At 37.5% G+C, this 14,142-nt stretch overlaps 1 protein-coding gene across 1 annotated transcript in view; it reads right to left on the bottom strand.

Moving 5' to 3' along the window:
* Window positions 1-8,903: 8,903 nt before the first annotated feature.
* XPO4 (exportin 4) overlaps window positions 8,904-14,142 on the bottom strand; it is a 129,708-nt gene continuing 124,469 nt past the window's right edge. The window contains exon 23 of the mRNA XM_089775590.1: window positions 8,904-10,535. Within this exon, the coding sequence (XP_089631716.1) occupies window positions 10,338-10,535 (198 nt within the window). The 3' untranslated portion in view covers window positions 8,904-10,337. The remainder of the gene's footprint in view (window positions 10,536-14,142) is intronic.

The raw sequence follows: 14,142 nt of genomic DNA on the forward strand, positions 1-14,142 counted from the left end.
AACCACAGCCTTATAAAAGAGCGAGTGGTATTCTATTCTGACCGGCACATCAATAACATTAAATTATAATTGCAGAATTTTTTTGTTAGTTATGTGTAAATCAGAAAAAACACAGATTGATTTTCAGGGCTGGTAGTTGGGAGGGAGGAAAAGAGGGGTCAAAAACTTCATTTATCAATAGTGACTTTCTCCTGGAAGCCTCTGGAACACAAACATGAGAGTCAGACTAGAATCTCACTGTAAAGTCTGTGAAAAGTAGCAAAATAAGAACAATGGAAATTGAAATTCCCAAGCTACAGAACCACCCCAGATGCATACCTCTTTCCTCCCCTCAGGTGAAGAGTTGAACAAGTGGTATAGCTCAGAGAAAAGTTCACCAGAACCCTGAGTGGATACAAAATTGCACATCTGCAAAAATATCCACATCTGCAAAAATGATCAGCAGATACCCATGGATTTGCAGGCTGTCCTTTAATTCTCAGTCCCTCTACTGAGAATGCAGATTAAAGTGTAAATTAAATGGCTGTGTTGATAATTGTGGTCAGACTTTACCACAGAAGCCATTAATAAATTAACCTTTGCCAGCCATTACCATAGATCTCCCATTCCAAGTATAAGGGAAGGGGGGAATTGTGTGGAAACTTGGTTTCTTAATCGTAACCAGAGGACTACTTTATAAATTCTTGCTATAAATGTAAACAAGATAGACTGTCTTATGTCTAAATGAACTAACAAAACATTTCATATATCAATAGACAATGCTATGTGGCATAATGTGAGTTTTTTTTTCTAAAAACCCAGTATAAACTATTTAAGGTCTTCCCAGAGTTACTAGAACATATATACTGTTATAACATGCAGATATGTTAGCCTTTGAAAGGCTGACAAAAGTGTTTTCAAGTGGCTTTTTTGAAACAAAGATGTAATCACACTCTGCCATTACAAGAAGCAGGAAGAAAAATATATAAAATATATTTAGCAAAACCAGTAAAATTAAAGCGGAACAAAAATGCAGTCAAGTAGCAAACATTTTGTACAGCAGCAGATTTTACACAAGTTTTCCTACAGATACGTCTGCACTTATTTCATATTTCCTTTTTGAGGAAGTGGAAGCAAGGAAAACTAAACTAATGTTTAAAAAATGTTTTTCTGAAAAGTAAATGGGATTAAAAAAAACCTAATTCAGACTATAGGTATAACAAAAGTACGAGACAGACAAAGGTTTCCATAAATTCAAGCTACACTGCCCTTCTTTTACAGAGGACGCTAGCAATTAAATACAATTACACTCTGGGATCTAGACATGATCTGGCCACCTTAAAAGATGTAGGTAACAAACATTTTAACCAAGATACAAAACAGGTATCTAATTTTTCTTGTTCCTGAGTCTGAGTGAGTTAATATTTAAATACATGTGCGCTTATCAAAATCCATATGCAAGTTACAGTACATTTTCAACAGCAGTTTTAAAGAAATAATGAAAGTGCATAAAAGCCTGAAGGCAGGCAAAGAGTACTTTAGAACAGTCTTTAGAATGGCAGAAATAAGCAAGCCTTCCCAGTAGTAGTGTTCATCTTGTGAGAGGACATCAGTGATCTTCCAAAGACTTCAAATGGTGTTTTTAGCAATTACAGCAATGGTTTAAAGTAACAAAATGCCACTGAAGAGTATTGGCATCTAAAAATAATTAGATAATGTGGACACAGTACTAAAAATAGAGAGTATCCTGGCAACTTATTAGAGCAGTATCTCTGAAGGTAGTTTTCAAATCAATACACTTTGCAGGAGTATAACAACTTCTTTCCATGCAGTAAATACCACACTCGACAACAGATCTGTGGTGGCTCTGACACACCAGAGTCCCATCTGGTATCTATTACCAATAATACCAATAAATGAGATAAAGCAAAACAAGTTTGTAACCTCTGTTCATTTGTAACAGTGAGTAGTAACTGCTAGGGTCAGATGCTTGGGAGAAAGAGACACACAATAAGCAAAACTGCTATATTTCCCTGCTAATTTGTAAAGGTGACTAAAAATAACTTTGATTTAAAATATGTTAATGCAGTCAGGCAAAGCAGTTATTTCATGAGACTTAAATGTGAGTGGAAGTAAGCACTGTGATTAGTAACAAATCACAATTTATAGTTGAAGTATTATCAGAGAATAACTTGACTACTGTATTACCCAGAAATATGTTTTATTACTATGAACGGAAAATGTTTATTTAATGACACTTGTTTTGGCAGTAACGGTCAGATTATGATGCTATTCTCTGAATGCAGATCTCCAAGGCGATTCCAAAACTTGTTGTGCATGTTTTTTTTTTTTTTAAAAAAAAGCACTTGATTAATTTAAGTTTCAATGTTTCTTTATCCCACCAAGATTAAATTGGATAACAAATTCAGTGACTTATTTTTAAAGATTAACTTCATGTTTTTTCACATTACGATTGCAGATTATTTTTGCTTATTTCCAATAGGAAATTTCAGCATTGTCTCGCTGATCTGCAAAACATAGCTAATTAAATCATTTCATTGATAAGACTAAGCTTCCCACATTTTTGTTACAACAAATGGCAACCGGGGGGGCAGAGGGAAGCTAATGAATTTAAGAAATCTACAATGCAGTCAAGGCAAGTAGTACATAAAGGCAAAAAATTGTTTTGTGCATACACTTACACAAATAAGTGTGAAAAAAGGCTTTACACCCAAATCATTCAAGTTTATTCCAGACCTCATATTTATGTAAATCAGATTAGCTCAGTATCTATATGAAAGGCTCTTTGATGCTCTGTTGCTTTAAAATTGTCAGTTGCTCTCCAAGATTTGCTACAAACTACTTAACACGCTTCTCTCCTTTACCCAGGCTTCCACTTGACTAAAACAGACCAATATAAATCTATTGTGGTCATAATTGTACTTCTGAAGCCAATAAGTTTAAAGTAATACATAGTTAAGATGTATAGCAATTCGTCACCATTACAGTTGTAGTGTAATTGTACTTTCAGGGTTTGTGAAGTAGTTCTTTGGAATATTTAAGGGTGCGCCTACACTGCACCGTAGCTTGAAATAAGATATGCAATTTGAGCTACACAAACTGCGTATCCTAGTTTGAAATAACTTATTTCATAATTTGGCACAAAAATTTAGAAATAACCCGCTACTCCAAAACTTACTCCTGACTATCCCTTACTCCTTGTGGAATGAGGTTTACAGAGATGTCGGAATAGTGAGCCCAAAATAACAGGGTTGCTGTTAAGATGTGGGATAGCTATTTTAAAATACTCCGGTATCCCGAAATAGCATTGCAGTGTAGACATAGCCAAAATGAGTAGAGGAGAAAGGGGAAAGATTCAGAGTAGTTGATGAATAACTGAAATACAATTAGATTACAGCACATGAGAAATCATTGTTGCGAAGTGAACATTTCTGAAAAACATCTGTAACATACATGTAGGTGTAACTTTATGTGCCACAGTGGAAGGGTAAAGTTTGGGAAACATTTCAGTGCCAAGTAGTAAAATAAACTATTTAGATGTTCAGGATGAATATAGATTTCTAAATCATGAATTTTGTTCTTATGCAATACATAACTGAAAATTCATTATATGCTTTTAGGCAATTGTACTTAACATTTGTCCCTTCCCCCTCTCGATGAAGATATTGAGCACTTGTTTTACCCTGTACCAGATAAACAAGTTGCATTTTCGATAGGTAAGGCAAAATTTCTGCTTCAGTTTATGTTGATGTAAATCTAGAATTATTCCATTAATTTTAATTAATCCCAAATTTGCACTGATATAATGGAGAGCAAAATCTGATTTGCGATTTCATAATATTCTGTTTCTGTTGGACAACTGTATAACAAACACTTATTTGGGGGCTTAAATGCAAGTTAAATATTAAAAACAATATCAAACAAGAATGCACATCACCACCACCCGGGCAAAACAAAATATAACAAAAATCTTTAGTGGAAAATGGTACCCTCCCCTTATTTATGAGGGTTAAATAATTCATAAAGTGTTCACTGTTAAATTGGAAATTAGCTTGTGACAAGGCTTGATTACATAGCCATTTGTTCTTATTGCTGTAATTTGTGAAGGATTGTGCAACTTCATACCGTCAACTGTAATGTTCAACTATATACAGGTAAAATTATACTTTGAAGTTAACTAGCATTTCAATCCCTGTTTTAAAACATGAAAGTCTTCTTAAAAGTTAAAATATTTACACACTGTGGCTGACTGACATACATTTGACATCTTAAAACTGCACATTCACTGCATGAAGGTTCCTTATTTCACACAAAGGGAACAACAAAATAAGTAATTTTATATTTTCCTAGTTGTAAAATCCAGAGCAATCCAACTGGTTATTGCAGTATCATGAGGGCTGGGCTCAGGAAGGATTATTAGCCGCCATCAGACAAAGTGAATGTGAATATAGTGTAGGTAACATATTTCATTTGATGATGGGAGGGTTACATAATCAATATATTCTAACTTCTCAAAAGACTAATAAGGGACAGAAGTTGTGAAAACTGAAAAGGAAAAGTAGAATCTTGGTCCATTGAGTAGAATGGAAGGCTCATGCCTTGATTCCTTGGACATAACAAAAACTGGTGAAAAAGATTCTGACAATTAACTGATAACTTAATATCCTGTTTACCCTGGCCAGTGAAAACATGTTAATACCTCTCTAGCACACCATACAGTGCTCATCATAAAACACTATCTTGTTTTCCTCAATCAAGGTAGACAGGATCTAAACATGCTAGAAGCGGATTCATTAAACCATGTGAAGACAGGCCGCTGGTACACTGACCACACACTCTCTCACCAGCAGAGAGAGGGGGACCTTGTAAAATGAAGCTAATGGCTTTAGTTTCTAATGGAGCTAATTGTTCAGATGGTACCATCCTTCCTCCCCACAAAAAGCAAATACTACCATAATTGGCACCCTTGCTGGCAATCTCAGTAGAGGCACCAAAGACTCAGCACAGAAACAACTGCCATCTGACTCTTTAGAGCAGAGCTGAGAGGCACATTGGTAGGGAAGCTTCCCTTATTTAAACAAAAGCACCATATTTTAGCAGAGCAATCCAAGCATCTAAAGTTTAAAGCAGGTGTTGTTACACTGATTAGATTATTACTGTGAAATACTGTAGTACTTCTGCTACCTGTGCTGTATCTGTTTTATGGTTACGAAGCACTTCAATTTTTAGTGTGGTCAATTTATCATAAGTAGTAAAATGAAAAAATATTTAGCACTTACACAGCATTTTAGATCTTCAAAGCACTTTACAGATTTCAGCTAATGCTCACAACACCCCCTGAAGTCTCAGAAGGGTACTCATGTTAGTCTGTAACCTTAAAAACAAGTAGTCCTGTGGCACCTTAGAGACTAACAAAAATAAATATATAGGATCATGGGATTTCCTAGATCAACTCATCTGATGAAGTGGGTTTTAAGTGGAAATAACAGAAACCAAGATAAAGCAGTTACCTGTCAACTGTAGGACTCGTGTTAATGAAGCTAATTAAGTAGGCTGGATGTGTTCCACTCATTTTTTATGTGAAAATGCAAATGTCAAAGGCAGGGAACATTGGCTTTGTAATGTGATAATGTCTTTATTCAAGCCCATGTAACTGTCAGATTTGTAAATGAATTCCAGTAGAATGGAATTGGAATTCATTTACAAATTTAACACTGTTACCATTGGCTTGAATAAAGACATTAGCTTGTTATCATACTACAAAGCCAATTTCCCCTGCCTTTGACATTTGCATTTTCATATCAAAAGCAATGAATGGAACACATCCAGCCCATTTAGTTAGCTTCATTATTACGGGTCCTACAATTGACAGGTAACTGCTTTTTTAATTGTATATATCTTGGTTTCTGTTATTTCCATTCCAACTCATCTGAAGAAGTGGGTTTTATCCACGAAAGCTCATGCTCCTATATATTTTTGTTAGTCTCTAAGACTAGGTCTAGACTACAGTCCTTTGTCGGAAAAAGCTATGCAAACTGTGCTCCACAATTGCATAGCTTTTTCCGATAGCTTTTCTGGAAGAGGCTTTTCCACCATTTGACCCTGTCTAGAAGGGGCCAAATGGCAGAAAATCCTTCTCTTTCAGCGGAACCCTTATTTCTCATAGAACGAGGTATACAAGGCTCCCCGAAAGAGCACGTTTGCTCTTCCTCTTTTTTTTTTTTTTTTTTGCAGAAGAGCAAACTCGTTCTCTGGACATGGTGGAGTTTTTCTGGGATACCAGAAACATGCCAGTCTAGATGTACCCTAAGGTGCCACAGAACTACTTGTTGTTTTTAACACCCCAAGTATGTAAATATTTTTAGTTTTACAGATGGGGGAAGAGAATTTAAGTGAGGTGTCCAAGGCAAAGCTTGTGTTAGAATTGGAAGTTTCTCATTCTCTGTCCTATGCTCAGTAGATTACTCTATTCTCATTTAAAAAACTAAAAAAACTAAAAAAGTAACTTTTTAAACTAAAGGGTTTAAGTCATTTCAGTTTCATTTACATAAAAATGCTTTATAATAGAAGTACTATTTTTAATTTTGACCAGACCTTTTAAAATTTGTAATTAGAAATTAAGATGATTTCCTTATAATTACATTTCTTTAAGAAACACAATGGACATTTTAGACCAAACTTCTTCTCTAAACCTGTATGGTTTAAACAACACAAAGGGCAATATCCAGGCAAATGTTTAAAACAATTCATGTTTAAAAGCTGTGACATAGGTAAGTGCTATACACTAGGCAGAAGACTCAAATTCAAATTCCAAACATTTTTAACTAGTAGGGTTTAGATGCAAAGAGGAAATAGGGTTTTTTCCCCTCCAAATTCTGAGGAAAACAGCAAGTCCTTTATCACTCAAGGAGAAAACTTCTTGCCAGTTAGGTACAGTACTAAACTGACTTCTTGTGCGATAATAAAGATGTAATAAGGCCCGGAAGTATAGGTTCTGTTAATACTTCCCTAGTCCTCAGGGACCTGTTCCTCCCAATTCTTATATTTCCTTGCCCAATTAGAATCCCTTGTTTGCAGGCCTCTAATCTTTAGAGGGTTGAAACATAGGGACATCATTAGGCTAGTGCTAAGAGTAGCTATGTGGGGTTGGGGTTGGGAAGCCTTGGAGCTAGAAATTATTGTATAAACCAATGAAGAGAAAAGTTATTTGGCTTGTTAACTTAACAATTAAGACTCTCTGATAGCAATCTCTTTTAGTAAAAAAATCTTAATTTGACAAAAATATATTATACTTATGATATATGGTTTATAATTAAATCAATTTGATTTTAAAACTGTTAATTTAAAAAAATCGACAATTTAAAAGCATTATTCACTTTGCACAGTGAATGGAAACTCAATGCAGTGATGTTAATCGCATCAGTGTCTCTAAACAGAGACCTGGAATCTGATTCCCAGTGACTTCAGTGGACTTTGAGTCTGCTGTATGGACTTTGGATCTTGCTCTGAGTGGCTGAGAGTTTCAAAGAATCTTATTAAAGGTTGTTTTTAAGACAAGAACATGATCAATTAGTTTAGGTACTGAAACAGCCAGCAAAAAGGGAATAAATTAACATAAAAAACTTATTCCCAGAACTTTAGTGACATCTATGATGAAATTATTACACAAAAATGCAGAGAGATATTTGCATTTGCTCTACAACAAACACTAGATGGGGTGGAAAGATCAATGTTTAACAGTCTGACATGAAAGGGAAAAAAAGAACAAAACAAGAAAAACATGTTGTCAAGCTTAAAAGACATACATGACAAAGTTGAAATTTGCAAATTAAAAGCACTGGTCAGCGTCTCTAACACAAAACACGCTTAAAATGACAGGGCAAACAAACTTAAAATTGTAAAGTACCAGTAATCTTTTACAACAATTTTTGAACATCAATGCTTGTAGCTATGAAAACAGCTACATTGTGTCAGTGCTCTTGAATACACAATGAGCTAGATTCATCTAAATGATAAGTTAGGTGTACTATGTTGTTTGAATGTTAAACTAGTTAGTTGATTCATTGCTAACTTAATTATACTAGGGAATCTCCACACTTCCATAGTTAAATTTGAAGTTTATTTACTTAAAATTTGCTCAATATAAAGTAGTTCTGAAAATATTAGAGCTATGTGTTATGTCACAGTGGTCATTACTCTTAATAAGAAATCTGCCTCAGAAGTTCAACTCTTGGTATTGCCAGGTGGACTAGCAATTACTACTGTGGCTCGGGTTTCTAGCACTTAATGCTCTTCAGTCAAAAGACTATGTTTTGAAGGTTGTTACCTTTATAAAAAGTAAAAACGCAGACATGAACTCTAAAAGTAGCTCCAATAAATTTGTCATCCATTTGCTAGAATAACTGAAAACAAGATGGAATAATGTAATTGGATACAATGGTGTTTACCCATCACTAGTGCAAAAGTAGTTTTGTTGCGCACACAAGAAATCTTAGAGAAAGGTGATAGGGTTTCTAGGAAGAAATTTAAAAACCATTCCCTGTCTTACAAATATTACTAAAAATATATTCAAACAGAAATATACAATATTAACTATAAAGAGATGTTATCTAACAAATTTTATGGTTACCTTTTAAGGTGTAAGTTTGCTCCAGCCCAGTTTTCAGATTAACAGGGGACTAAATTAAATGTGAACAAATTCTGTTCGCGAGAGGGCACTTTTGGCCCTTGTATTCCATTCATATTGTTACATCCATGAGTTTCTCTCAAAAAGTATGTCCTGAATCATTATGATTAGCACAGTGCTACAGACGTATGCCACTTTGGGGGTAATATGATTGGTTTTGAGATGAACAGTTGAAGGATGGCACAGAGTTGCAAACATGATGCTATACACAGCACTATAAAGGTATATATACTGTACATTTTATATAAATGTAAAAAACACATGGAAAACATTCAACAGCACAATTTAGCAGAGGTATCAAGCACAAGGCCCCAGGGCCAAATTCCCACCCACATTTCTCATAAGAAGCAATTTTATCTGGCATGCAGCATGTGTGCTTGCCTGGTTTTGCCAGGTGTATGACTGTTGGCAAAATAGGTCTTGCTTCCATACTCTTGTGTTACTCTCTCTTGTTGATCCACTATATCCATCTATCAGTTGGCAGAATGAAACATGTGCATCTGAACTGCTTACGTATTGATACACAAAACTGAGCGAGAGCAGAGAACACAACAAATCTGGAGGTGGCGGTGGAAAAAAAAAATCACCACAAATCCTAATTATCTTTCAACCCTTGAATCAAATGTATATGGCCCTTGGGTAAAATAGAGTTTGAAACCCCTAGACTAACATAATTATTTTATCTAATGCCCCAACTTAAAAATAGTTTGTATAAATCAATAATTTACACCCTTTGAATTGTTATTGCTTAAGCAAACAGTTCAGTGAGGAAATATGTTGCAGCTGTGTGCGACTTGGATGTGAATTAAAACAGATACTGAAAGTAAAATTACACATGAACATTGCATTAGACTCACACTCCAACATAACACACGTCAAAACAAAGGGCTGCAACAAGTACACAGCAGCTTAATGCCAACATTCTAATCCAACTCTGAAGACTCAAAGGTTGCCTTAGATTTCTTGTTTAAAGTATATCACTTTTTTGTTTTAAATTAAGGCAATGAAATGGCTACAGTTCCTAAAGTTCATTTTAGGGGAACAAAAATATACACCTTTTTTCCTTCTGAACTTTAGGCAGCAGAATATAATGTAGAAACCTGTATTACATAAAACATGCAACATCAGGTGATGTAGAAAAACAAAACTAAACACAAGTTAAAAATACCATTTCGTGTTTTCCCCTTGAATCATAAACTTAATCTTCAAAGAGAAAAAAATAAAGCTTCAATCGGCTACACAGTTTACTGTTTCGTATGCGTCTACATCATACTCTAATACAGTTTTCAGAAAAAAAAATCTGTAGAAGTTTGTCCAGCCACTTACGTTATAAGCTAAAGGGGAAAAGGCACTATTTGTCACTGTGCCCATATCTGTTTGCACATATATGGAATATTCTTTTTAAATTTCAATTTGTTGTTCATTCGCTACAACATACATGTATGACAGATTGTGATTAACACATAATAGCAGAAGCTGATTCAAAGTTGACCTCTCCTGTTTAACTGTGTTATATCAAACTTCCAGGCTCTCTGAAATCCGAGATGGCTCCAAAGAACCCAGAAACAGATACAAGGTTTAGTCAGTTTTCAGCATTTCTCAGTGCACTTTGCAGAAAGGGTCTAAATTAGGAATACAGTTTTGTTGTTGTTTATTTTACACAGAGGAGTCCACCAACATTTGCCATAAATTCTTCTAAACTCTTTAGGAAGGCCATCTTCTGCTTACGGTCCAGTGAAGGAGGAGTGCTGCTTGCAGTAAGTTTGTTAAATGCATCTGCTAACCGCTGGTAAATGACTGGATCTTGTTGACTTGATAGCAATGTTTCAACTAGTTCTGAATATTCTGCCTGTCGAAGAAAGAGCAGTGATTACTACAAAGAAAACAGAATACAAATATATCCATATAACTTCCTTTGTCAGGAGGAAAAAAATCTCAAACTTAGTTTGTGGTGGCAAGTTAGAAATCATTCCCAGGGATTTAGATAAGAATACCGAGGTACAATCATGGGCTGTGCAAAGCTTGCCTCCAGCCCTGCCCCTTCCACCCTCCTGCCAAAGCCCAGAGCTTTCCTCCCTAGCCCACTCACTAGCCCTGAGTCCCCTCCTATCTATCCCCCCTTCAAGCCCATGGAGAGCATAGGTGTCATAAGGCCATAGCCTCCCCAGCCCTGGAGCACAGAGGGAGTGGAGAGGAGCCACATGAGCAAGGGGCCTGTATAGGGCAGAGCCATGCTCAGCTGTTTGGGGAGACACAGCCTCCTTGAGACTATGCAACCTGCTGCCCCTGGATACAGTACTTCATATACTATTTCCAGGCTCACCAACAGGCACCAGAGGTAAAAGTGGAAGTGATATCCTTCGCCTGTCCCCAACTAGGTGAGACCTTCAGCCAGATCAAATAGCTTTCTTGATAAAGCTCTAAAAGCCTTCAGTTCTAGTCACTGCTCTCACAATTTGAGATTAAGTGCATCTGAATTCCTCCCTTTTCTCCCAGTGGTTCATTCCAGGAATGCAGAGTCTGGTCTTCAGCCATCACCTGCCTCAGGCAAGGACCATTATCCTGCTCTCTTCTGATTGGGTTTTACAACTGCACAGCTCCCTGCTTTGCACTGTGTTGTCACCACCAAGTCAATCTGCCTAAAGACTAGCACTTGTACTTTGATTTTTCTCTAAGAGCTATGAACAGTATTAAGTCACATTAATACTGATTTCAGAATCAAAAAGCTTTTCTGTGACTGCTGGTTTGTGAAAATACCTGGTTTGAACTAATGATATGAACATATAGACATTTAAACCATTAGCTGATAAGCTTAGGCTTATCAGTTAATCCAAATGAATACATACAACATCCCCCCCCCTCCCTTTGCTATATCAGAGGCAGCAAGAAGGGGGAAGCGGGAACTGGTGCTCAGGGGAAGTTGGCTATGAAGTCGGCCCCCTACATGTGCCAGTTTCAACAGAGCTACCCACATGAGCACCAGATCCCACGGAGCCATCTGACCTCCACCCCCTGTGTTGCTGCCTCTCTAACAGAAGCAGCAGCACGGGGGAGGAGGGAAGGTGGGAGCTCGTATGCACGGGGAGCCAGCTTTTAAGCTGGCTCTCTGCATGTGCTGGTTGCACAAAGTGGCCTGTCCCCACCCCTTTGCTGCATTCTACAGAGGCAGGAGCAGATGCTTTGGGGGTGCAACTAGCTTAAAAGCTGGTTCCCCACAAGCATGAGCTCTGCAGTCACCTGTCCTCCTCCCGCTTGCTTTCTCTGTGGGGAAGCAATGGGGGGGATCAGAGGCAGCAGCATGAGGTGGCAGGGGCTTTCCTGGGGGTGGGGCCAGGATCTCCTTAGGAGCACCACCTCTCAGATGTTTACAAGTTAAGTGATTCACCTTAATCATCATCCACTACTTTTGGTTCCTGGTGGAGTAGTGGTAACTTTACACCCTGCAGATGAATACAAGCCTTAGCACACAGTGATACATAAACCATAAACTTAATACAATAAGGTCCCCAAAGACATTACAACATCTGTCACAACCACCATTACAACACTGCAGTTGAGAGGCGTGTAGGACTATTGTTCCTCCTGCTTCTAATGAGTCTCCTTATGCCTAACTGCTTCCTGATCCCCATTTCTGTCAGACTCATCCCACAAACTGCTTTTCTCAAAGTCTTTTAATTCCTTTTCACCACTTTTCTTTCATCCAATCTCATTCCCTATCCAGTGTCTTTGGCAACCTCCAATCCCATTCCGCACCCTTTTCCATTAGCTCTTACTCTCATGCTCACTCATCTCCTCTACATACATACTTCTCTATCTACATCTGTATAAATAAACCTTTATTTTGAAATAAACCTTAAAGTAACAAAAATGGTAACATGAAATGTGCAGCAACCTGTAAGGAAATGTGTGACCTTATATTTGGCACCTTCTCTCTCCATTCCCTACTCCATTTTTTTATTTAACCTTCATTTGTCACATAATGCCTAATTAAACAAAGAGCTTTCTACAGTGTCTGCAAAGTGCCAATGACCCACATCTTTGTAAACTGCATGAAATAACTGCCATTTTCATGAGCACAGATTGAACATGAAAGCAAGTAAAGAGATAAAAAACATTTCTCACCAAATGATAAAGTAACAATAATAAAAGAGAGATTGATGGAAAGCAGTCTTGCTGTTCTACAAAAATATCTACTAGTTTTGTCCAAATGACTCCCAGTTACATGTATACAATTTTGTATGAGAGGTGCAAACACCTGGGCTAAAACTCCATGCAGTGTTTTGAAGAGATTTAAAAACTTTACTGAAGCTAAAGTTAAAAAAATGTACATAGTAAACAGGTTGAGAAGAAGAGTCTGTACAGCTGGGTGTCATCCTTGGCTTATCTACAAATATACGTTTTGCTTAATAATCATACGATACATGTATCATATAATCAGCAATAAGCAAGATTTAGGTGTGCAAGTTTAATACTGTTTGATGTGCCTGAATACTTGATTGCTGATATCCACTTATGGAAAGTTGTACAGAGTTGGTAGTGGGAAAGCAAATATATCAATGAGTGGAGATTGTCACATTACACAGGTTTAGAGGAAAGGCTCTATATATCTGGGGTCATGTTCGGATTATCAAAATTACAAGTTTTGATTAGCAAATCACAAGACACATACGGTACATAATCAGCATTGACCCAGATTTAGGTGTGCAAGTTTATAGACAGTAGGGAATAAGTGTTTGGGTACATCACCTCTGGGAAGTTTTATGGAGTTAGTCATGATAGAGCAGATATATAAATGGGTGGGAATTGTCCCTCCATCTGTCGGTATTGAGGTAGACTCTCTATAGAAAGATATGGTCTACCAAGAAAGAATGCTGATCTACTTCCCTGACTGTCCCTCGTCAGTGGCCCTGCTCATCTGTCTTGCTACTGTTGGTGTCCTGTGATGTGCTCTGTGCATATGACCCTTGACCACGTGATGGCACCGGACACCATAAGATGCCGCATCAGCAGAGTGTAACATCAACTGACACTGCATACTCTCAGCACTGACTTCTTGTTAGCGTCCCAAGTATCCTGGGCTCCAACAATCAGGGCATGGATTTGCACTTCATAGCCCTGGGATCTCAAGGTGTTGGCCAGAAGGGTGTACTTCTCCACCTTCCAAAGTTCAGGCCCAGTGGTAGGCTTGGGGTCCTGTTCTCAAAGGGCACCATGACATCCACCATGATAATCTTCTTCTGCTCCTCACTGGCTGGCTGTTCTGGGGATGGCTGAGTTGACTGAGTCCTTTCCCTGGGATGATTCTGATGAGCTGATCCTGAATGGCATTCTGGTGTGGTTTCCAGGCTTTGGAGTGGCAGCCACACAGGACATGGGGCAGCATCTCATTGGTAAAACTGCACCTCTTGATTGCCCCCCTCCCCAGAAGATATCAAAATGATACTAAAACTCACATC

This window comes from Pelodiscus sinensis, chromosome 1 (genome assembly GCF_052426305.1).
Source record: "Pelodiscus sinensis isolate ZL-2025 chromosome 1, ASM5242630v1, whole genome shotgun sequence".
Taxonomy (NCBI): domain Eukaryota; kingdom Metazoa; phylum Chordata; order Testudines; family Trionychidae; genus Pelodiscus; species Pelodiscus sinensis.